Here is a 22,788-nt window from a genome sequence, read left to right as displayed (position 1 = left end):
TCACTTCGTTAATTCGATGTTCAAGTCCATCTTGTAATCTTGAAGTATTAAAATTGACAGCTGTCTTCAACAGTATAGCATATTTGGCACATTCAGGAGCTAAGAATACAGAAAGGAAAACAAAGTGCACATGCCCAAAATTATGACATGGCTTGACTGTTAGCGGGAGGTCCGAAGGCTGGTGCCGACTTTGTCATATGGCACTGTGCCGCTTCTAGAATTACCAAAGAGAGATAATTTAGTGCGAGGTTCACATTCTCCAAATTGCCGGGTATGTGTAGCGTCGAAAGTTCTTCGAGAGGGTTATGGCAAGCAGTTAACATTTGTCGTGAGTACATGTATACTGTTACGATATATATTTCATCTGTTAACACGTTTGTATGTTAAAGAGATCTGTACGTGGTATATGTAGGAAACACGGGTTTAATCTGACTCAAAAATCAAAGCTGTAGGTTGTAATGTTGCTTGTTAGTTCTGTAACCCAATATGAGTAATTAAGACGAGTTTGGCATCAAGGTAAAAGCTGTATAAGAAATACGTATGTTTCTATGTTTTTTATGCGTCCTCCCTTCCTTAGAAACTATTGAAGGGTCTATTTTACAGCTGTGCTTCACTGTCAAGCTGACAGAGTACCAACCAATATGATTTCAAAAGTGGTGTATTCTTAAGATGTTCAATGTCAATGCTTCATACTATTTGTTAGCTGTTCCATTATAGCATTTACAAGCTGGACTATATTTTGCCGATAGGGTATTCTTGTACCCTTTGGAAATACGATGGTCCATTGCACTTTTCCTTCTCAGCAAATCATAGAAGAAGTTGAATGATGGCCATTTCAAATCAGACGTCCAAAATATGTTATTTTCCAAAGAGATGAATATTCATGTTTGGAATATCTTCGAGATCTACCATTTGCTGTCTTTGATAGAATTGTCCCAACAAGTGTTTCGTCATACATAACTGACGTTCTCCACACAACTTTACAAGTGCTATCAAATTCGTTCTAAAATTGCCCAGATTGACACAGCTGCTCTTTTGCTCGAGGAAGAGGTTGTGGAATCTAGGTGCATCCTTCCATAGCTTAGGGGAACAGAGAGCCTGTAGGTTGGATCCTAGGCACTAGCGGATGTGTAGAGTGACCTGAAAGGCATTTTGATCACAATATGTATATTTCATAAGATAATTCAGTTAAATTAATTTCCTAATTAGGTATGATTAAGAAGCTGATGTTTGTAAGTACCTGGACCAGGACATTTGCAAGCGTTTCGTCTTTGTGTACACGATTTACTCCAGCTGAATATTTGAAATGCCCTGTTTCACGGGGACATTCATGAAGCTAAAATAGACACGATGTTTCTGACATCAAATACATATGTACCTTGTAACTTAAAGGTCTTCACTCTTTTGTCTGTATCTTTTAGTCTGGAAACATGGGGAAATGTCAGGCTTCAGATTCGTATCAAAGATCGATGTGTTAGTCAACATGTTTTGGTCACGAAAGCTTTTCAGATGATTTGTGTGACTTGGCGGATAAAGTCTTGCAGATAATGGCGAAATTTGTTAGATTTTTAACTTAACAGGACAAGGAATGTTTGAGTGACCTAGAAATCTAAAGAAAGGTGGCTTTGCAAAAGTAGTTTAGGTGCTTTTTTACCGTAGGGAACATACATTCTAAAGCGCTTCCTTTTCCCATGCATCAGTTGCATTCTTTTCACATGACTGTCCCACAAGTGTCTCGTAACAGCCGTCAACTTGACTCGTCCTACATAACTTGGGTTCTCGACATAACTGCAGTTAAACTTATTCTTGAATTGCTCATATTGACACAGCTGCTCTTTTATTCATATATATGTTTTGTAATGTAAGTATGTACGTACAAGCTAAAAGACCTACCGACGAAAAAACGACGAAAGCACGACCACGACTCTCTTTGAGGGTTTTGTTCCTACTCATTGAGGTTTTCAACATTTGAATACGAAGCAATGGTGGTCGTGAAAAAAAGTCAGTACTGATTCCGTTTCATTTTCATTCTAAGGCTGCTATGGATTTTTTTAAATGTGATATATTATATGATCTTTATATTGTATGAGCATCATTCCAGAGCTTAGAGAAACTTGTGCATGTAGTGTTCAAAAACAAACCAAACGATTAACTGTGAAACTGAATATCATATTGACTATATGTGTACAAGTGGTCGCTGTCTGAAGCTTCCTCGTGAATGCTGTTGGTCACAATTGTGTTGGCAATGTTTCATTACATATGCTGGGACGCACATACAGTTTTAAAAGACTCAATGTTTTCTCACATCAAAGGCCTTGTAGCTCAAAGGTCTTCACACTTATTCTTTATCTTTTTGTCACAACATGGGCATTTTAGGTGTTGGTTCCGTAGTGATGGTCATGTATAGACTATACATGGTTTGGTCGAGGAGGCGGATTTTCGATAGTTCCGAATGCGTGCAACTCGTCAGATAAAAACTCGCAGTTAATAGTCGTGGATTTGGAATGAAAAAGGACAAGGTCCCATGGAATGTTTGAGCGACTTAAAAGAAAGTTGACTTCAAAGGTGGTTTAAAAAGTACGTGATTTTTTTACCATAGGAAAAATAAATGTTGAAACGCTTTCTTTTCCTAACAGTTATATTCTTTTTACATAACTTTTCCCACAAGTGTCTCGTAACTACCATGAATTTGCCTCGACCTAGTACTTAACTTAGGTTCTTTATATAACTGCTGTCAAATATGCTCATCTTGATACAGCTGCTGTTGTCGTCATGGAGAAGGTAACGCAATGCATGTGCATGCGCTTCGTCCGGTTTATACTTTGGTAGAAAACTGTGTTGATTCGTAGCCGGTTTTGCCGTGGAAGTACAAAAGAAAAGGCCAGTACTCATGTTGATTTCATAGTCAAGTTTGATTCCGAGTTCCCTGAAGATGGCCTTTGTTGCTATTATTTCAGATGCATTTTAATACCAAGTATTCCTTTTTTGATGTTTCAGAACAAGGTGTTTTTTTTCAAATAACTGACCAAATAAAACCTTTGATACCGTCATGAAACTTGATGATGAGCTAGCTGCACCCAAGTTGTAGTACACCGTTGTCAAAAACCGGATGTACAAAGTTTGTTAACGTCAAGGATCTTTAATTGTAGCCTTTCGGTTCGTTGAGTACGGTTTTGATAATTTACCGGGGTCAGATTGTGATGACGTTGACTGACCTATGTCACTAAGGCGCGTCCTTCAACCTTGGTCCTTTTATTATCAATAAAGGTTCTAGTGGTAAGTAGTAATTATACCATTCATACCAAATGTTACTTCATGTGATGATGATAGCTTGGATCTGGACAATTGTGGACGTGCCTCTTACATCTGCACCATCCACTCCAGCTGGAGTATCGCAGGCAAGCAGCGGCGGCGATTGCTTTAAATATTATATAAACATCGAACAACCTGCCACACGTAGCCACACGCATCTAACTTCAGGCGTTGTTTAGTGGGGATAGCTCTTGATGGAGCCTGTTTGATGACTTGACAATGACGACAGTTTTACACGATGATAGTTTCAGCAATTGGAACACCAGTTTGGTTGATTACTCTGATATTTGTAATATTAACTGTTTTTTTGTTGTGCGTGTGTTGATTTTAGGTACCTACAGCTAGTACTCGCATCTGCCCAGCCCCAATTAAGGCACCAAGTATATACTACCGAAACAACAAGTGTGGGCCCACCGATACCGAATATACAGAACATCTTCATCGATCAACGATGTCCAGCCAAGGGAGAGAGAGGGAGAGAGAGTCTGAGAGAGAGAAAAATGGTACGTCCACCGATGTGTTTGTAATTTTGTATATCATGCATTGTCTGGACATTTTTCGTCTCTCCTGCAGTTCCTTCCATGTAGATCTGCATTCATGTGGGTGAGACTAGCACGCCTAGCGTAGTTGAATCTTGCAGCTTGTCTCTGCAGCTGTATCTTTCGCAGTTCATTTTCATCTTTTTTTTCTGTATGGGGCTCCCATAACTAGTGCCGTATATGCAAGTACTTTTGCCTTTGCTGGGCATGCAGGGTTTCTTTGATCACCATATATCTATTCAACTGATTTTTGATTCCGTCAACTTATATGTTTCGCCTAGAGTTTAAGTCCTCATTTAGTCTAGCTTTATGCCTTGAACTGTGTTCTTACCTTCAAAGTATAAGGGCTGCCTAATTGATTGCTGTAACGTCAGAAGTACCTTGGGAATATTGTGTTACCCCGGTATTCTGTTTGAGACTGGTTTGTATGGTCTTTGGTGTTTTTACCCAGAACTCCACTATTTGTTTCTTTGTCAATTTCTGCTTCAATTTCTTTGTGGACTACTTCTTATTGCTGTGCACTGGCTCTTATTTGTTTAGGATATTTGCTAACTCGCATACATTGCTTACGAAACTCTATTACTGCTGCTCCCTTTTCGCGTGCATCTCTGGAAGCTGGTGCCGACTAGGCTATGTAGTCCCGTACAGCATCTAAAATTACCAAAGAGAAACGTTATAGTGCGAGGTTCACATTCTCCAAATTGCCGGGTATGCGTAGCGTCGAAAGTTCGTCGAGAAGGTTATGGCAGGCAGTTAACTATAAGCAATACTATTACAATATATATTTCACCTGTTAACACTTCTGTGTGTGAAACGGAACTGTTCGTGGTAGGAAATGCAGGTTTTACTTGGCTGAAAAATCAAGCTGTAAGTTGCAATGTTGCTTGTTATTCTTGTAACCCAATATATGTAAGACGACTTTGGCACTAAGGATTTTGCAATGTTTCTACGCTTCATTCCTCACAAACTATTGAAGGATCTATATTGTATAGTTGTGTTTCACGCTCATAAACTACCATCTAATGATCTTTTTCACTTTTTCACCATTTCACAATTTTAAAAAAATCAAAATTTGGCAATGCATATTTTTTTGTATTATTTACTTCAATATGTCTCCTCAGTAGTTAGAGCTGAGGATCTGTTGTATGGAAGAAACTGGATTTTTTGCAGATGCCTTTGTCTACACGATTCATTCAGGCTGAATCTTTCAAATGCTTTGTTTCATCGTCACATTCATGAAGCTAAAATGGACAGTGTTTCTCACATCAAATTCTGTGCCTTGTAACTCAGAGATCTTTATTTGTTTCTATTTCTTTGTTTGACAACAAAGGAAAATGTCAGGCGTCAGATTAATTTTGATACTCATATATAGACACGACTTGGTTGCGAAAGATTTTGAATAGTTCTGAGTTTGTGTGGCAAATGAAAACTAGGAGTTAATGATGAGGTTTGATGGAGGTAGTACGTAGCCCCAGAGAAATGTATGAGCGACTAACGATATCTAAACAAAGGTGACTTGAAAAGTGTTTTCAATAGTGCATTCTTTTATGCCGTAAAGATTTTGCATTATAAAGTATTTTCTTTTCTCACCAGTTGCATTCTTTCCACATAACTTTCCCCACAAGTGTCTCGTAACAGCCGTGACCTTCGCACGTCAGACATAACTTGGGTTCTCCACATAACTGCTGTCAAAATTATTCTTGAATTGCTCTGATTGACACAGCTGCTCTTTTAGTCACGACAAGAAAGAGGTTGTGCATTCTCAGCAGTTACAGCTCAGTTAAAGTACTAACCGATAAAAACATGCACCACGACTGGTTTAGACATAACAAATATAGCAAAATATATGATTGCGGAGCACATGTGGCCTGGAAAAAAGTAAGTCGTTCAGATTTGATTTTGATTCTACGTTCCTCGTCAGTTCTGTTATCAAATGTCTAATATTATGTTATGTAATCTAATGTAGAGAATAGCTAAAATCAACTTTATAGATTTTTGATAATGAGGCTTTAAAAAAAAGATAGAAAGCCCTTTAGGTTTGGCGGTATGGAAGTGGCAGACGGAGCTGCCAAAAGATGAATACCGATGCAAACTATAACCTTTATCTGATTCATAATGTAGGATCGTCATTCAATAGCTAATGGAACACTGTAACACTCCCATAATAGCTTCCACACAAAAAATCAAACAGTTGAGAGAATACAGTGATCTTGATTATCGCAATATTGATGACTTTCTTGCATGCAGACCTCAATTCTAGAGACATATTCAATTGCGTTGTATGCTCTCTATTTGTCTAAAATTGCTGAAACCAAGCGCGCTCTTGAAAATGTATCGAATGAGCACCTGCTAGCGAGACTGACATACATGTACAGTAAGCTGGATCCTAAATGTTGCAGGTACTAGTGGCCAGTGTCTGAAGTTTCCTGAGGAGTATTTTGGTCAAAACAAGCATATTTCATTATACGTATGTCTACAGTAGTCAGAACTATAATAAGAGCTTTGATATGGACATTAGCAGATGTTTATCAGCACCACTCACCCAAGCTAAACATTCGAAGTGCTCCGCTTCACTAGTACTGCTACATTCACAATGCTAAACGGACACATTTTGGAAGTAAACAGGACGTAGCTGCCAAGGAATGCTTGAGCGACTTGCAAATTCTAACGAAACGTGGCTTCAAAATTGGTTGCATTTTACCACAGGGAATGTGATTCTCAATGTGCTTCCTTTTCCCACCAGGGCAGTTGCATTCTTTTTACATAACTGTCCCCACAAGTGTCTCGTAACTGCCATGAAGTTGCCTCGTCATACATAACTTGGGTCTCGATATAACTGTTGTGAAATAAGCTCAGCTTGACACAGCTGTTGTTGAGGCTAAGGTTGAATACCTACCAATAGTAACCAGAGATTAATCTTTTTATGGGATTTGTGCCAAATGTAATGTCGGAGCGCGTTCGGCCGCTGTCGAGTTGTGTATAGGAGACAAGGTCAGTATCGATTCTCTACTCAAGTTGATTCTGTGTTTCTTGAACCATTTTGTTCAGTATATTTCAGATGTATTCTCAAGGATTGATAAACTTTTACATTGGAAATCCTTTGCGTGTAGTTAGAAATTGCATATTAGTCAATGCCGTATGTTAGCAACTGACTAAAACTAATGTTCTTTGTTTCAACCTGATGTAATATTTGGCCATACGTATTTTCTAAGTGATTATAAGGTATTTCTATGTCGGTCAGGATTAGACCTTGGCTCCAGAAAATTGTGGACTTCTCTCCCTATGTCTAACAGTTTAAGCTAGAGAATCTCATTAAAACATTAGATAAAGCCCCAAAGAAATTGATCAAAATACCTTTTGAATTAAGAGTGTAGCTTTCTCTCTATGATCTACTGTATATCTTTGATTTTAGGTGACTGGTCCTACGAGTTTAAGTCCTAATTTAGACAGTTTTGTGACTTGAGCTGGGTTCTTACAATCACAATATGATTTCAGGAACGTATGATGTACATTGGTAATATTGTGTTGTTCTGCTTGGGACTGCTTGGTATGGTCTTTGATTTATTTTTGCTGAGAGCTTCATGTTTTATTCTTTATCAAGTTACTTATACATACTCTTCTGTAGTGCATTAGTGCGAAGTTACTCTACTGACCCTTCTAAGATAATATCATTATAAGGAACTCTTTTGCACTGGCTACAAAACTGTAGTACTGCCTGTAGTTATATTTTGTCAATGATATTGTTCAACTTTTTACAGGATCTACTGGATTTGTATTGTGTTTCTTTGGGTCGAAAGAACATGCCTTTACGGCAGGGTTTGACTTAATTTTTTTAGATATTCTCTGCCGTGTCGTGGTTCTGTTAGTATCTTTTTCGTCAACATATCAAGCTTAACATAAGTCACCAGAGACAAAGTAGTAGTGGGACCACATTTTATTTCAGGATTGAGATGAAATTACCAACGGATGAAGCGAAAGACAGAGCATGGTAAGGTATTCAAACGTCTACGATACAAAGTGAAACGATTTCACGGATGGCTGACGGTTTACAGGCGGGTCTTGGAGCGAAGCTTGTTGATGGAGCTCTCAGCAATCTCAGCACGCTCCAAGTTGTCCTCGTACTCGTGCTGGGTCTTGCGGTACTTGGCCATGTTGGATGATGCCTGCTCCTCCTGTATCCAATACAAAGGTCATTTGGTATCGTTGGAGTGTGAGATGAGATAATAAATGGATATAACGCATTGCAATTATTGAACAAATCACTACCACCATATTCACTAAAAATGAACAGGGTTGTCAAAACTACAACAGTGTTCTTAAAAAGATATACTTACAGCCTCCTCCACCTGGCGTTTGAAGGTCTTGATCTTCAGCTGCAGCTTCTCCACCAGCTCCTGGATGCGCTCCTGGTTCTTGCGGTCCTCGTCGGCCTGGAAGCTCATCTCCTTGAGACGGCGCTCGTTCTTACGCAGCTGCTTCAGATCCTCCTGGTGTGCACGGCTATGGTGGGAAATCTCGTTCTCCAGATCGCGGATCTAGTATAGATCAAACGGTTAAAAGCGATGGTGTCATAGGTAGCTGTTGTAGACCTTTTCTTTACTACGAATGATCAATCTGCTATAGATGACAAATGATTAGAGAAATTATCCTTCTCTTTTTCTTGCCTCATTGATGAGATAATGAAAGAACAGGAATCCATACTAACCCTGTTCTCCTGCTTCTGGATGGCACGCTTGCCTCCCTTGAGTGCAATAGCCTCAGCCTCATCCAGGCGGCGCTGCAGATCCTTCATGTTGGCGTCCATGGCTCGCTTCACCTTCTCGGCGTGCTGAGAGTTCTCCTGCTCCACACGCAGATCCTCAGCCATGCGGGATGTCTAGGTTTAAAGAAATTCGTTTAAATACTAAAACACGTTCCGTTGCAACATTTGACTCCCATGATATTCATCAAAACCTTTTTTTTTTGCTTGCGTTCGGTTTCGGATGATATCTTCTGAATATATATATTAAAATCGAGGTATAACTGAAGGACTCCGACTATACGTACATCAGCCATGGCCTTCTTAGCCCTCTCCTCCGTACTCTTGTGGTCACTGATGACCTCTTCCAGCTCGGACTGGATCTGCGACAGGTCACCGTCCAGCTTGCGCTTGTGTCCGGACAGGGCAGAGTTTTGTGTGCTCAGCTCGCCGAGCCTCTCGTTGGTTTCCACCAGCTGAGATTCAGCGGCCTTACGAGCTCTCTCGGCGTTGTCCAGTGCGGATCGCACCTTGAAGCAAATATGAAGATTAAAGGCGTGGAGAAATCGTGAAATCGAAGATTACGGTTCGCAAAGATTATCATAATTTCTCGTTTGTATACCGCAGGAATTCCAACTTCTAAAGTATCTTCTTCCTCTTTAAATTAACAAAATTCTTGATTAAGTCTCCATGTACCTACCTCATCGCTTTCGCTCACAAGCATCTGGCACTTACGCTCAGACATGTTGTACTGCTCACGGATTTCATCACGCTGCCGCTGTTCGTCGTCGATGGTAACCTGAAGAAAACGAAAATTATCTATAGTTAATTTCCTTGCGTTATTTTGATTTCATTGGCATAACGTTTTGTGCCAATGTAGCTTCACCCCCCCAGTTTTGTTGACCTCCAACATAGTTCGATTCCTCGTTGCTTAAAAGTCACATTGTAGATTAAATCAAAGCATACCACAGACGATGAGGTACCTGCATCTCCTGGATTTGGGAGTGCAGCTTGGCAATGGTCTTCCTGGCCTCAGCGTTGGACCTGTTGGCAGTCTCTAGCTGAACCTCAACCTCGTTGAGATGGCCTTCCAGCAATTTCTTTGCTCGTTGCGCTTCTGTCTTTTGTTTTGACTCGATCTCGATAGAGGCCTGCACACTATCCATGGCGCGAGCCTGGTTCTTACTGGAGTATTAGAAATATTAGCTGCATCAAACATCTGGAAAGTATTTAGTATATAGGTACAAACTATGCTGAATTATTTGACGATGAAGAGAAACTTTGAAGAAAGACGCAACTCAGTTGACGACACGTTGTCTATCGTACTAAATGTTACACTGGCCTTTTTGTGCCCATTTTTATGTAGTTGAAAAAGTACCCCTACTCACCGCGAGCTTTCAAACTCTTCGTCCTTCTCGGCGAGTTTCTTTTCGATATCTCCCTTCAGCTGAGCTAGTTCAAGCTGAGTTCTGACAACCTATGATAAGAATAGTCAAATCAGTGCATTGTCTAAGTATTGCATAAGCGTAGCTAATTTCAAAATCAGAAAAATGTGCCTACTACCTACGCACCCAGACGGGATGCTTGCGACACTGTTTCTCTTTATTACGGGTCAATAGTATATTTTTGAAGGACGAGTTTTTTCTGTCCACGTACTTTGCCCTGTTCAATCTCAAGAGCGCCTTCAGCCTCGTCCAAGGCGTTCTGAAGCTCCTCCTTTTCAACGACCAGGCGCTTCTTGGTCTTCTCCAGTTCGTGGAGGTTCTTTGCACTCTCTGCAAGCTGGTCGTTCAGGTCGTTAATTTCCTCTGTCGCGAAAAAAAAGAACAATGATTACATAAACCATACATTTAAATGAAAGCCTTTGGGGGATATGAGCCCGATGATGTGAGAAAAGCAACTTTTTGAGACACATACCCTGTAAGACCTTATTCTCCTTCTTCAGGGCATCAAGAGCCTCAACGCCTTCGTCAAAGACATTCCTCAGTTTCAGAAGCTCGGTCTGGTAGGCGCGGTGCTCCTTCTGGGATGCCTCCAACTCGGCCCCAAGAGTTTCGCACTTCAACCTCCACTCGGTCATCTGTTTGTCAACCAGACGCTGCTTCTTCTCCAGCTGAGACGCCAGTGTGTTGGCCTTTTCAACATCCAGCATCAGGTCCTCCACCTCGCCAGCCAACCTGTTCTTGGTCTTCTCAAGGCTGGCGCACTTGGCGTTGGCGGACTCAACCTGTTCCTCGGCGTCTTGCAGACGAGCAGCCAGCTTCTTCTTGGCCTCCTCCAACTCCTCGGTCCTCTGGATGGCGTCGGTCTCGTACTTGGATCGCCAGGCCGCCACCTCAGAGTTCGCCTTGGCCAGATTGCGCTGAATCTCGGACTTGGCCTCCTGCTCCTCCTCCAAGGACTCACGCAGAGCATCGCAGTCGGACTGAGTAGCACGCAGCTGGTGGGCTAGGCCGTTCTTGCCCTTGGTCTCCTCCTCGAGCTGGCGTTTGACCTCCTCCATCTGTTGTGTGAGCATGCTCTTGGTCCTGTATGTTGAAAGATAAACATTTACTTTGATATTTGTTTCTGAAGTTGACAATATTTTTTTTTATATGAATGAAGTCATCATCCCCCCTCCCCCGCATTCGCAACATTTATATGACGTGTACCTGCTGAGCTGGTTAGCAATCCCTTCTGACTCTTCCAACTGTCGCTGCAGGTCGTTGTTCTCGGCGGTCAAGCGTGTCTTCAATGATCCCAGTTCTTGAGCAATACGGGCATTCTCCTCCAACCTGGCGTTGGCATCAACGTACTGATCCTCGAGCTGCTTGTTCATTTTCTCAGCTTGTACCTTCAATACAATACTTTGAGGTTATTGCAAATCCAAGGTATTTTCAAAGAAGCAATATGCCAATAATATTGAGCGTGTGATGATTCATTCATTTGTTTAGAAACTTGATTGACAACATATAAAATGTAAATGAAGATTGCAAAGATTTTTTCGGCAATAGAAGTCTTCGGGATTAGGAGCGTTTAAGCAATATTAATAAGGTCAGAACTACCTACCCTCTGCTTGGTGACCTGTTCAACGCTCGAAGCCAGATCATCGACCTCCACCCTGAGGGAGTTCTTCTCCTTCTCAAGCTTGGCCTTGGCCCTCTGCAGGTTCTCGACTGACTCAGTCATGTCCGCCACGGTGTCGTTGTGCTTCTTCCTTAAGCTGGCAGTGGCAGCTTCATGGCCAATGGTAGCCTCCTCCAGTTCACGGCGAACCTGTAAGATGTCATGTGATGTCATGTGACAGCAGTGCGTGATTGATATTGAAGCTGATATAGAGGTTAGATGGACGTCACTGTAATACATTTTTCTTTCTTTGAGTATAATTTTAGTTAGATTATTTATTTTCTCAGTCGTTTAACTTAATCTTTCGAAATAACTGTTATCTCTCTAAGACTATGATACCTTCTGGAGCTCGGCCTCTCGTTTCTTGTTCTGCTCAACCTGGGCAGCTGTGGCGCCGCTAGATTCTTCCAGCTTCTCACCAATGTCTTCCAACTCACGCGAGAGTTCGGCTCGCTGCCTCTCGAGCTGTCGATTTTATACATTTTTTGGTTAGTATTATAGTATCGTATCAGCAATGTTGACGATTTACAACACATATCTGCTTACATTTAGAAGCTGAAATATTGAAACGTCACTGATAGTATGGAAAGTCGCCCCTTTCGATGTACTAGTGTAAAGTACCTTTGCACGTGCAGCTCTTTCTGTCTCCAGTTCCTCCTCCAGTTCTTCGATCCTGCCCTGCAACTCCTTAGTTTTCTTCTGCTGCTGAGTTGCCTGGCCAGTCTCATCCTCAACCTTAGTGTTCAGGGCGTTGATCTCGAACTCCTTCCTACATGGGTCACAATGAAGCTATTTGTTATCTGCTGTCCTAACAAATTTAGTTGTAAGATGTGTCTTGATACAGGTTTAAAATACTTATGTGAAAGACAGTCACGGCTTAGAAATTAAGGCAACGTTGATACACCCACTTCTTCAGCTTCTCCTCAAGCTCGACCTTGTAACGCTCCAGTTCGATCACCAGATCCTGGGCGTTCTTCAGGTCGTTCTCCAGCTTCCTCTTGACGCGTTCAACGTCAGCACGGATCTTCTTGTCGTGCTCAAGGTTGTCCTCAAGCTAAAGAAAAGAACGTAAACTGTAGCATTTCCGGCAGGTAATCAGAACGAAATCAATGGTCATGTGAACATGTCGTTTGGATTTACGCAAATTGTTTTGATTGATTTACTCTGAGATGTCCCCACAATTAGAGGTGTTCGCAGAAGTTGACATCTACCCAACATGTGGAGAATATGATGTTTGTCTCACGTCATCCAAGGTCTGCTCCAGCTTGACTTTGAGCTTGGTGAGGTTCTGAGTCTTGTCCTCCTCGGACTGGAGGTCATCCAGAGTTTGCTGCAATGTATCACAGAAATGTAAACGAGTTCGCTCATTGCCCGTATGTCATCAAGGGTAATGATACAAGGGTCAAAAGATACTTTGAATAAGGATGGACGGTAAAAGAAAGGCGAGCTTACCGCATTGAGCTCCTCTAGCTTCTTCTTCTCGCGGCCGAGCTTGCCGATCAGCTCGTCGTTCACGGCCACCTCCTCCGTCATGGCGCGCAGTTTGTCCTCCACTTCCTGCTTGTCCTTCTCCCTCTTGCTTAATTTGAGAGAGATGGTTTCAATTTCCTTTTTCATCTCGTCGCATTCCTGCTCCGCCTGTATACATGAAAGAAATATCAATACTTTAACATAAAATGTTGAAACTCTGATTTGCAAAGCCTGAAACACTTAAGTCTCACACAATTTGGAATTACACGAGAGCCAATGTCTACCTTTCTTGTGAATCCGATGCTCATTAGATATTATTATAGATATTAGAAAAGGGGAGAAACCACCATCTAAAAACAAATTCCTTGCAAATTTTGCTCAGAAAGTTACAGTTTTCTGCTAGGGAGGACAGCAGAATATGTATCTTCTAAATCTTTGGAACATTTGTGATCTTTGCCATGTTTTGCCCTAGGCCTCAAATTAACCCATAAATGTATTGGCATTAGCTTGACTGACCCATTAGGACAGGGGGTGAGATCCTGGTATCATTTCATAATTTAATCTTCTGGCTATAGCTCTTTAAAATGCCGGAGTTGACCTTCCTCTATTTGTACCCAAAGCTTTACATACAGTGAGGGTAAATACTTGAAGTTCGAAATGTGTTGGCTTAACAAGTTGTTGAAATGGAAAGGTCATTTGGTAATCCATTTCAAAAAGGGTACTGTGCTGAATGCTTCTTTTGGACAGTGTGGTAATCGTGTTTACTTTAGGTGGACCATAATATTCTTGTGATGTACCTTCATCTTCTTGGACTCCATCTGCCTGTTCTGGTCGGACACATCCTCCACGCGCTCCTCGATTTCCTGCAGCTGGGCGTCCAATTCTGCCTTCTCCTTCAGCAGGGAGTTCACGCGCTCCTCGCCGTTCAACATGATGTCCCTCTCCTATGGAGAGTCGGTATACGGTAATTGTTTCGACATGGTTTCAATCTATACAAACTACATGTAGTTGTTATTATAATCAGCGATGTCCAAACATCCCTTGTGTGTATGTGACACATATACTATCACGTATCCCTGAGTGGATGCAGTTGCGTTACATATTCACACTAGGACCTAATCGGTAGGTCAACAGCTATGCCTTGTTTTGAATGTCACCCAATATCACAATAACGTATGCATTATTAGTTTGGTTTATTTTTGGTTTATTATTATTTATCCTTATTGATAGAAATACTAGGATCTTACGTTGAACAGCAGCTCATTAATCTTGTCCTTGGCGGCTTGGACGTCGTTATACTTTGCTTGTATCTCCGCCCGATCCTTGGTAACCTTCGCATAGTGTTTTTCCATTGCCTAAAAGAAAGCAAAAGTGAGATGAGTGTGAGAGTTTCAGTATCAGTACTACCATCAGCTAATGCTCAATGTTAGGTTTGATTGGCAGATTTGATGTATTGTTGGTGTACTCGAAAGTGATATTTGTGACTATCATCAGACCATAACCTGGTTATGGTGTCACCTATCTCAGTGACAGGTCAAATCACTAGGATAGCTTTAGTGTCAGTACTATATATAAAGTCAGTCGATGACAAGTCAGGAGACAGGTCTCTCCCGCGTCATTCTATAGTAAGCACGAGATTATTCATCGATACCAGTGCTTGAGAATCGGTTGGTGGAAAGCGTTAGCTTATTGTTCACTGTGTGCCGTGTAGAAACAAGAAGTTTACCGCGAGTTTGATCTTGGTTTCTTTGAGCAGTTCCTCTGCCATGCCTCCGGTCAGCTTGGGCTGCAGCTTCTGGTACATCTTGATCCACCAGTCGTCGCGCAGCCTGAACCACGCACGGATGTTGCGCTGCAGTGTACCGACAGCCGCTCTGCAATTGGTCAGATAACATCATATTCAACGAGCCTGTACGTCGCAGAACGGTGTAAATATGAACAAACGCCCATGTAACATAGGATACATATACAGAATTTGAGTAACGAGTCATTGTTGATATTCAGCCACAATAAGTATCTGAAAGGCTATAAGGTCATTAGGGACAAGTGGATCACCCACCTTGAACCATACATCTTCATGAACTTCTTACGCTGGATCTTGCCAGTGGCGCGAGCTTGCATTTTCACATAAATTGCGTTGACCTTCTCCTCGCGGATCTCCTCAAGGATAGCCAGGGTACCAGCCTTGAAGAACACCTTGTTGAGACCACAGGAATACCTGGCCTTTTCCAGCTTGATGTGGTCCAAGATCAATTGGCAAGCGTCCTTACCCTCCAAGAATTCGTTAGGATCAAACAAGTCAGCGGCCATGACCTTGTATCTGTAGATGGAATATATGTATGTATATATATATATGTGTATGAAATTGTCAAGCGGCTAGAGCTTAAGTAATTAGATTCTTTTCCTACTATCATATATTTACCATTTGCAGTAAATCAAATTTTCTAAACCATCATGAAATGTATAAGTCGCACCTGTCGAAGAAGTCGGCATAGATGCTCCTGTTGGGGAATCCCTTCTGACAGATACGGATACCCTCAAGTACACCGTTGCAAGTCAGCTGGTTGAAAACCAGGGGCCCGTCGATGATGCCACCAGTCTTGAGTTCGTTGGGGATCAGGCAACGCACAAAGCTGGGGTAGGTGGCGTGAAGGTTGGCCATCAATGAAGCTAGTTGCTCCTATAGGAGAGACGTTGAAAACACATGGTTAATGGAGATCAACCAATGGAGATTAGGGAATGGAGATTAACGTTAGGTGTCTAATGAAAGAGGGTTGTTTTTTTTAAATTGTCTTTTGCTCAAGGAAATCTAAAAGCTGCAGTTCGAACACTCGGATGTGTTTCCAAGATAATCGTCTGTCCGTGCTGCCAAATGCTTACCCTGTGGACACTGGTCACCGTCTGCATGGAGCCACTCTTCTTCCTCTTGCCACCGCTCTTGTCAGCTGTAAGGGTATGATATGAAGCAATGTTTAAAAAACAAAGGTAACAACGTGTACGATCTTCTAGATGTAACCAAATAAAGTCAATAAAGCGTTGTGGAGATCTATGGATTACACAATTTCATGTATCATATACAAAAGTGACTGACCAGCCTGCTCTTCTGCTGTTTGGTAGTCTGCCCAAATTCGAGGCATCAGCGGGTTCTTGCTGTTCTTCAGGGTGATGACAGCGCTCTCGTTCACGGGGTCCTTGTTCTTGTCCAGCCAGCCGTTGATGTTGTAGGCCACAGGTCCGGCGTAGTGACCCAGCTCGAAGTGAGCCTCGTACTTCTTCTTGCCTGGCTTGGGCTTGCCGTACTTGGGATTCTTACCCAGATGAGTGCCGTGTAACTTCTCAATGTGGGTCTTGTCACTAGCCTTAGGCATAATGCACTGTTCTTCTAAGATTGGCAGCAGGCCGTTTTTCTGTAAAAGCCATTGTGTTTGGTCATATAATATTTGTCATTTCAAACAGCAACTTTGATTACACCACGAAGACGTGTATTTACTGGCACAGGAGCTCAATATTTGAGAATCCTTCTACTAAGGTACGGATATTATCATCATGAATGGTACCGTGATATTGATGTCAATACAGGATATCCAGTAATCCTTGAAGTAAATGTAGATTTACTTGATTATCGTATGTATTGCGACCCTCAGCATTGCTTTGAGGTGTCCTGTACTACTGAAAACGAAAACAAAGTTTATCGCTAACCTTTTCGATCAGTTCCAAGCAGGCCGCCAAGTCCATACCAAAGTCGACGAAAGTCCATTCGATTTGTTCGGCCTTGTACTCCTCCTGCTCTTCCACGAACATGTGGTGGTTGAAGAACTGCTGCAGCTTCTCGTTGGTGTAGTTGATGCACAACTGGTCCAAACTGTTCAGCTGAAGAACATACGGCACAGAATTTGGATCAACAAAGTGATCTCCACAAGGCATGTATAGGTACTAGTACGTCTGCAGTTACATTATTTCTAACAGATTAGCCCTGAAAGGTGCCGTTTAGATCTCCATGTTCATGTGTAGGGAGTCATCTTTTACCAATATTTAAAATTATCAATATATATAACTACAGACAAATCCAATGTTATGCATAGCATTGCAGGGAAGTACTATCAATTGAGCTTGATGATAAGACTGTTTCTCACCTCAAAGATCTCAAAGCCAGCAATGTCGAGCACACCAATGAAGAAGGCCCTCTCATGCTCAGTAGCCAGGGTCTCGTTACATATGGTGATCAGGAACTTGAAGATCTTGCCGTAGATACCCTTGGCCAAGCCACTAGTGGAGTTGGCACACTGTTGGGCGGTCTGACCCTTCGTCACAAACTCGTTGCCGACCTTGACACGTGGCTTCAAGATGTTGTTCAAAAGTCCCATTCCATCGACACCGAACAGACGACCTGCTTTCTCACCAGCTGTGATGTGACAATTGATAAAATTAATGATATATTTTGCACAAAACTTTGCCGTACCAACAACATGAAGTATGTAGTTCGACAACAGAATAAACTACTATTATAGAAAGTGTACAGATGCTTTGATTTACCGAAAACGACATAAAAGACATTATTTAACGTTTTTGGATTTGAATAGCCGCAAATTGAAAACAGATTGTACTCACGGGCAGGATCATCGCAGTCTCCCTGCTCTTTTTTGTCCACGTACTTCAGATTTCCCATATGGAGGATGCCGGCACAAAAGTCGTACACACTGCTCTTCTCCTCGTTTGTGAAACCCAGGATGTCGAAACCTTCATCAGTAAGGCGCATCTCCTCCTGGTCGTCCATACCGGCCACGGTGTACACGCCCTCCTTCACGAAGTGGTAGAGGGACGGGTCCGTGCCAGTCATGATGCGATCTGAATAACAAGTTATACCATTATCAAATTGGTAAAAAAAAGTGATGTTACTATTGGCCGTCAACGGTTTTGTCATCTGAAGCTTAATGGTGTATTTTCAATCTCCAGGATGTAATCGACCATTCTTACCCGTGATCGCCGGGATGCCGTTGGACATGATGAGGAAGAAGATGTGGTAACCACGCTCCATGCCGGGCAGCTGGTCCACAACACGGGACTTCTCCAGCAGATCTGTTATTGGAACAAATCATGTTGTGAGTGATATTTCAATCTTACAGATAGCATGATATTAGAGTAAATTGTTGTGATGTTTGCTCGAAATTGTATGCTTTAGATTAGGGATCTTGGTTGAATCCCCGATTCTTCGCGTTTAGTCTTGATATTTTCCTACTATTTAACAGTTATTTGTAGAAATTATAAAGATACTCACAGCTCTCGATGTCAGCTCCGGACAGCTTGCCAACTTTGGTGAAGTGGATACGGATGAATTTACCCTACAGACCAGACACAAAATGTAAAAATAAATGTCTAAAAAATAACCAGCTTTAATTTGCAAGAAAGATGTTACATAACAATCTGCACGGAACGTTGCACAGCGGTTATGAAGCATAGATGAAAGAAGGTATGAAGAAAATATTATTAGTGCAAGGTACACGAGGTACTTACGAATCGGGAGGAGTTGTTGTTCCTCACGGTCTTGGCGTTACCAAAAGCCTCCAGTACAGGGTTAGTCTGCACGATCTGCTCCTCTAGACCGATCTGGCAACAAAGGAAAATTAATTTCGTAAAATGAAAGAATGAATGGAGGGTGAAACCAACACGAAACGGCCATGAACAAATAAAATTAGCAGTAAGATTTACAGTTATTAGGATGAGTATACATTTGTTGACAAATATTGTGAAGTACGTAGCAAATTTGCCGAAAACGTTATACCTTCTTCTCCTGACCACCACCGGGTGTTCCCGCAACCATGGCGAGGTACGCAATAACCTTCTTCGTGTTCTCAGTCTTCCCGGCACCAGACTCGCCACTGGAGTAATGTAGCATAATCGTTACAATACTGCTTACTGGTCGCCAGGTGGTTCTGAAGTTAAGCTCCGGATAGAATTATATTAAAAACGCATTAAAGTTCAGAAATTAAATCATTAATGAGATCATCACTTGGCTACATTAAATATGAAAATTCCTTACGTGATGAGGCAAGATTGGCACTGGCGCTCTGCCACCATGTTCTGGTAGGCATTGTCCGTCACGCAGAAGAGATGGGGTGGTACCTCCGTACGCCTCTTCCCGCGGTAAGTGTCCACAACGCTCGGGGTGTAGATGGGCAGAAGCTTGAAGGGGTTGATGACGACGCAGAACAGGCCGGAGTAGGTCTGTAAAAACATTCGGAGCTCATTTTGACGAACATATTGTCTCTAACAAAGTGGTACAGCAAATAGTTCCTAACTGAAGTAAACCTTTTAATCCGAATCTTCTTTTAGTTTCAGCGGTTTAAACACCATGTGAGGCACGTCCTCCCATGCACGAATTGTAAAGAGCTGATATAGACGTAGATCACATACAAGATAAGGATACTTACATAGATGAGAGTGTTCTCATAACGCTCCCTCAGGTTACCCAGCACAGCGGCCTCGTGCAGGAAGGTCATGTTCACCATGTCGTCAGCGCAGCAAAACTTGGACGGGTTCTGCGGCAGCAACTTTGACTTCTTGACGACAACAGTCTGATGGCAGAGAAACGTTGTGGGGTTTTAGATGAGCAAGTTAGAACGATAACGAAATAGCTTAAGGAATCGTTGTTTTGCATTCGAAACTGAACAGTTTAGTATCACTATCCTTCTGTATTATATTCATTGGCAACCTTTTGGCAGTTCTACACATACTGACTATGATATCTAATGGCATCATGCAGTGTGAATTAGTTGTTGTTGATACACACTTACCGCTCCACCGGCAGCCACGCAGGTGACGTCATCACCTTTCTCGCTCTTGACTTCGACCTTGACGAAGATCTCCTTTTTATCAGGAGCCCAGAAGTTCTTCTTAGGATCATAGGGAGCCGTCTTCAGCGCTCGCATGACGTCCGGTTTCCCCGCGAGGAACCATTCGGACGGCTGGTCCATGAGTGAGGGACCGTAGGCAGGCATGGTGGCTCTTTGGTTGGAGGCTCACACCAAGAAGAAAGAAGAGAGAGACCTGCAGCTGGAAAAGGAAGCAGATTCTGAAGGCATTGAAAGACGTTTATAACAGTGTCGTTGATACCTATCAAAGTCATTTCTGGACAGAAACGTTGATGTTCGTTGTGAAATTTGAATAGCTGGCATCTATGCGTAGTTCATCATTTAGAGGGTACGGTAAGACATTGGCACTGTGGTCGTTCGGCGTACCCGTAGATCCCTCCACAACCCGAACCCCTAACAGATTAAGTTAGCTTAGCTGAAGGCTATCGATGTCTATTAAATCAAAACTTTCCATCTCCTTCCCGCAAAATGCACAGCTCGGATCAAGTTCATAGCAACGAGTAGTTAAAATTCACATGACATTTTGACCCGTATATATATACTCTTACCACACTTACGGCTTAGTTCAAAGTTACTGATAGATATGTTGGGAATGCAAAAAGTACTTTTCAAAGCCATATATTTCCCTGCAATATAAGAGTGTACATACTTAGGGCTTTCAATGCAAAAAAAGTACTTTTAAAAGCCATGGTATTTTCATAGAATATTACAATATAAAGTTGCACATACTTATTGTACCCCTCAATGCATGACTCACCTTCACTTCAACGGGCAAAGCTGTGAATATAACGCTGATTTTCGGGGCCTTATATATGGGATCCCTTCGGATTGATTATACCGAAAAGGGTTATAATCTATAGATAGGAAACAGTTTGAAGATATTCTGTTGGTCAGACATTTGGTACGACATTTGACTATTGGTTGATTCTTTTGCGGTCAAGGGTAACGTATAACGTCAGGGAAGCGAACTTGACTGATGCCCATTGCAGCTGTTTCTGCAGTATGACACATTTGGCAGTTTCAGCAGCTAATAATACTTGTAGCCAAACAGAGCTGGCATATTTTACATTGGCTTGAATATTTATTGCTAGGGTATATTTGTCACTGGTGCAGCACGTGAAACAGGCATAGTTGATTAAATGGCACTATCCAAAAGTTGGCATTTTTCCAACAAAAGCAACATCGCACTGAACGGCATTTTCCACATTGTGTGATAAATATTCAACGCTCAAAAGTAGGGAGAGGTAGGTTAATGTCAGTTGCTAAATGTTCTTTGACATGGTTTTAGCTTTTAGTTACAGTGTATAATTTCAGCCGTTAACACTTCAGTACTAACGTTACTCATAGCGTGTAGTTCTAGTTGAAGCATTAGATACGTTTGCTGAACATACAACAAACACACTGTGTGTTGAACATGGCTCGTCACGTTAGAGTTATTCTGATGTTGAATATTCTGATTGTGCACATTTATAAACCATGTCACTTAATCTTGATGTTTGTTGGATTCTGAACCCAATACACGTAGTACAAAGTTTGGTTTATAGGTTAGCAAGAGAAAGGGAACGTTTCTTTCTGGCCCATCGGTGTTCCACCAAACATTTCATTGCCATGTTGTGTGTTGCAGTTAATACACTGCTGGTTCAAGTGCTTTTTCATCATGAAGCTATATTGAGAGCGTTCTTTCCTCCCTTTTACAATATTATTTCACTGCCAGTTGGTAACAAAAGTAAAGCTAACTGGATTTGTAGATTCTGTTCGAGGAACATGTTAATCGTCAATGATAGAAAGACAAGTTGAAAATCCAGTCTTTGAGCAAGCTTCAGTGCAGTGACATGTATTACAATTTGGAGATCTGGAAACAGGTGCGTAGGCTATATAGTACTATACATCATCTAGAATTACCCAAGAATAACAATACATTGCAAGCTAGGTTCACATTCTCAACATTACCGGGTATGCGTATCTTCGAATGTTCGTTCAGAAGGTTATGGCAAGCAGTTAACGTTTACTGTGAGTACATGTATACTATTACAATATATATTTCACATGTTAACACTTCTGCATTGTATTGTACTGTGGTGGGAAATGCACGCTTAACTGAGCTTAGGAATATGGATTTAGGTTGTGTTAAAGTTGCTTGTTATTTTGGTAACCCAATATGAGTCAGACAACTATGCCACAATGTGTAAAAGCTGCATGAAAAATTTTCTTCCCTTTATTACTAACAAAGTACTGAAGACTGTGGTCTGCTTCTATACTTCTATGCTCACCAAATACAATACCAAAGTGTTATACTTTTCATAAGATGTTTGACGCCAATATAATGCATGTTATTGTTTAACCACTTCAATATGGCTGACCAGGTCGGCTTTGCGCCTATTTGTAAAAGAGATAGTTCGGCTTTCCGCCCTGTAAACTGTTCCTTTAGATCAATTCAAAGATAAGCTTTGTTTTTAGGATGGGGACGGATCTTCTTTGACGTGTGTAGCATAATACCCTTCGTAATACGACGGTCCTGCTTTTCATTCAAGGTTGCTTTCTTAGTAAATTATAAAAGAAGTTGGATGAAAGTCATTTCAAAACAGATGCCATACAAAGTTACCCTTTTCCAAAAATTGAAATGTCTCTAATTGAAATGTCTTATAGACATATAATTTTAAACTGTCCCCACAATTGTTAAGGTTTTCCATATACGTGCTGTGAAATATGTTCTAAATTTGCCAGGATTGGCACAGCTGCTATTCTACTCAACAAA

General features: G+C 41.6%; 1 protein-coding gene across 1 annotated transcript; it reads right to left on the bottom strand.

Moving 5' to 3' along the window:
- Positions 1-7,770: 7,770 nt before the first annotated feature.
- On the bottom strand, positions 7,771-20,830 carry LOC136435526 (myosin-7-like). The gene is made up of 34 exons (XM_066429107.1): positions 20,791-20,830; positions 19,956-20,214; positions 19,593-19,736; positions 19,202-19,386; positions 18,944-19,040; positions 18,676-18,768; positions 18,440-18,503; positions 18,139-18,240; positions 17,773-18,009; positions 17,298-17,566; positions 16,864-17,034; positions 16,256-16,571; positions 16,045-16,109; positions 15,639-15,844; positions 15,224-15,484; positions 14,891-15,038; positions 14,412-14,519; positions 13,962-14,108; positions 13,147-13,332; positions 12,938-13,024; positions 12,603-12,748; positions 12,316-12,463; positions 12,034-12,159; positions 11,638-11,844; positions 11,241-11,422; positions 10,507-11,117; positions 10,246-10,397; positions 9,978-10,066; positions 9,573-9,774; positions 9,290-9,388; positions 8,898-9,119; positions 8,557-8,727; positions 8,186-8,386; positions 7,771-8,023 (listed from the first exon to the last, which is right to left on the bottom strand). The coding sequence occupies exons 2-34, from the start codon at positions 20,157-20,159 to the stop codon at positions 7,898-7,900; spliced, it is 5,772 nt and encodes a 1,923-aa protein (XP_066285204.1). The 5' UTR covers positions 20,160-20,214; positions 20,791-20,830; the 3' UTR covers positions 7,771-7,897.
- Between the last annotated feature and the right edge of the window lie 1,958 nt (positions 20,831-22,788).

This window comes from Branchiostoma lanceolatum, chromosome 5, assembly GCF_035083965.1.
Source record: "Branchiostoma lanceolatum isolate klBraLanc5 chromosome 5, klBraLanc5.hap2, whole genome shotgun sequence".
NCBI lineage: Eukaryota > Metazoa > Chordata > Leptocardii > Amphioxiformes > Branchiostomatidae > Branchiostoma > Branchiostoma lanceolatum.
This window is presented reverse-complemented; position numbering and strand designations above follow the sequence as displayed.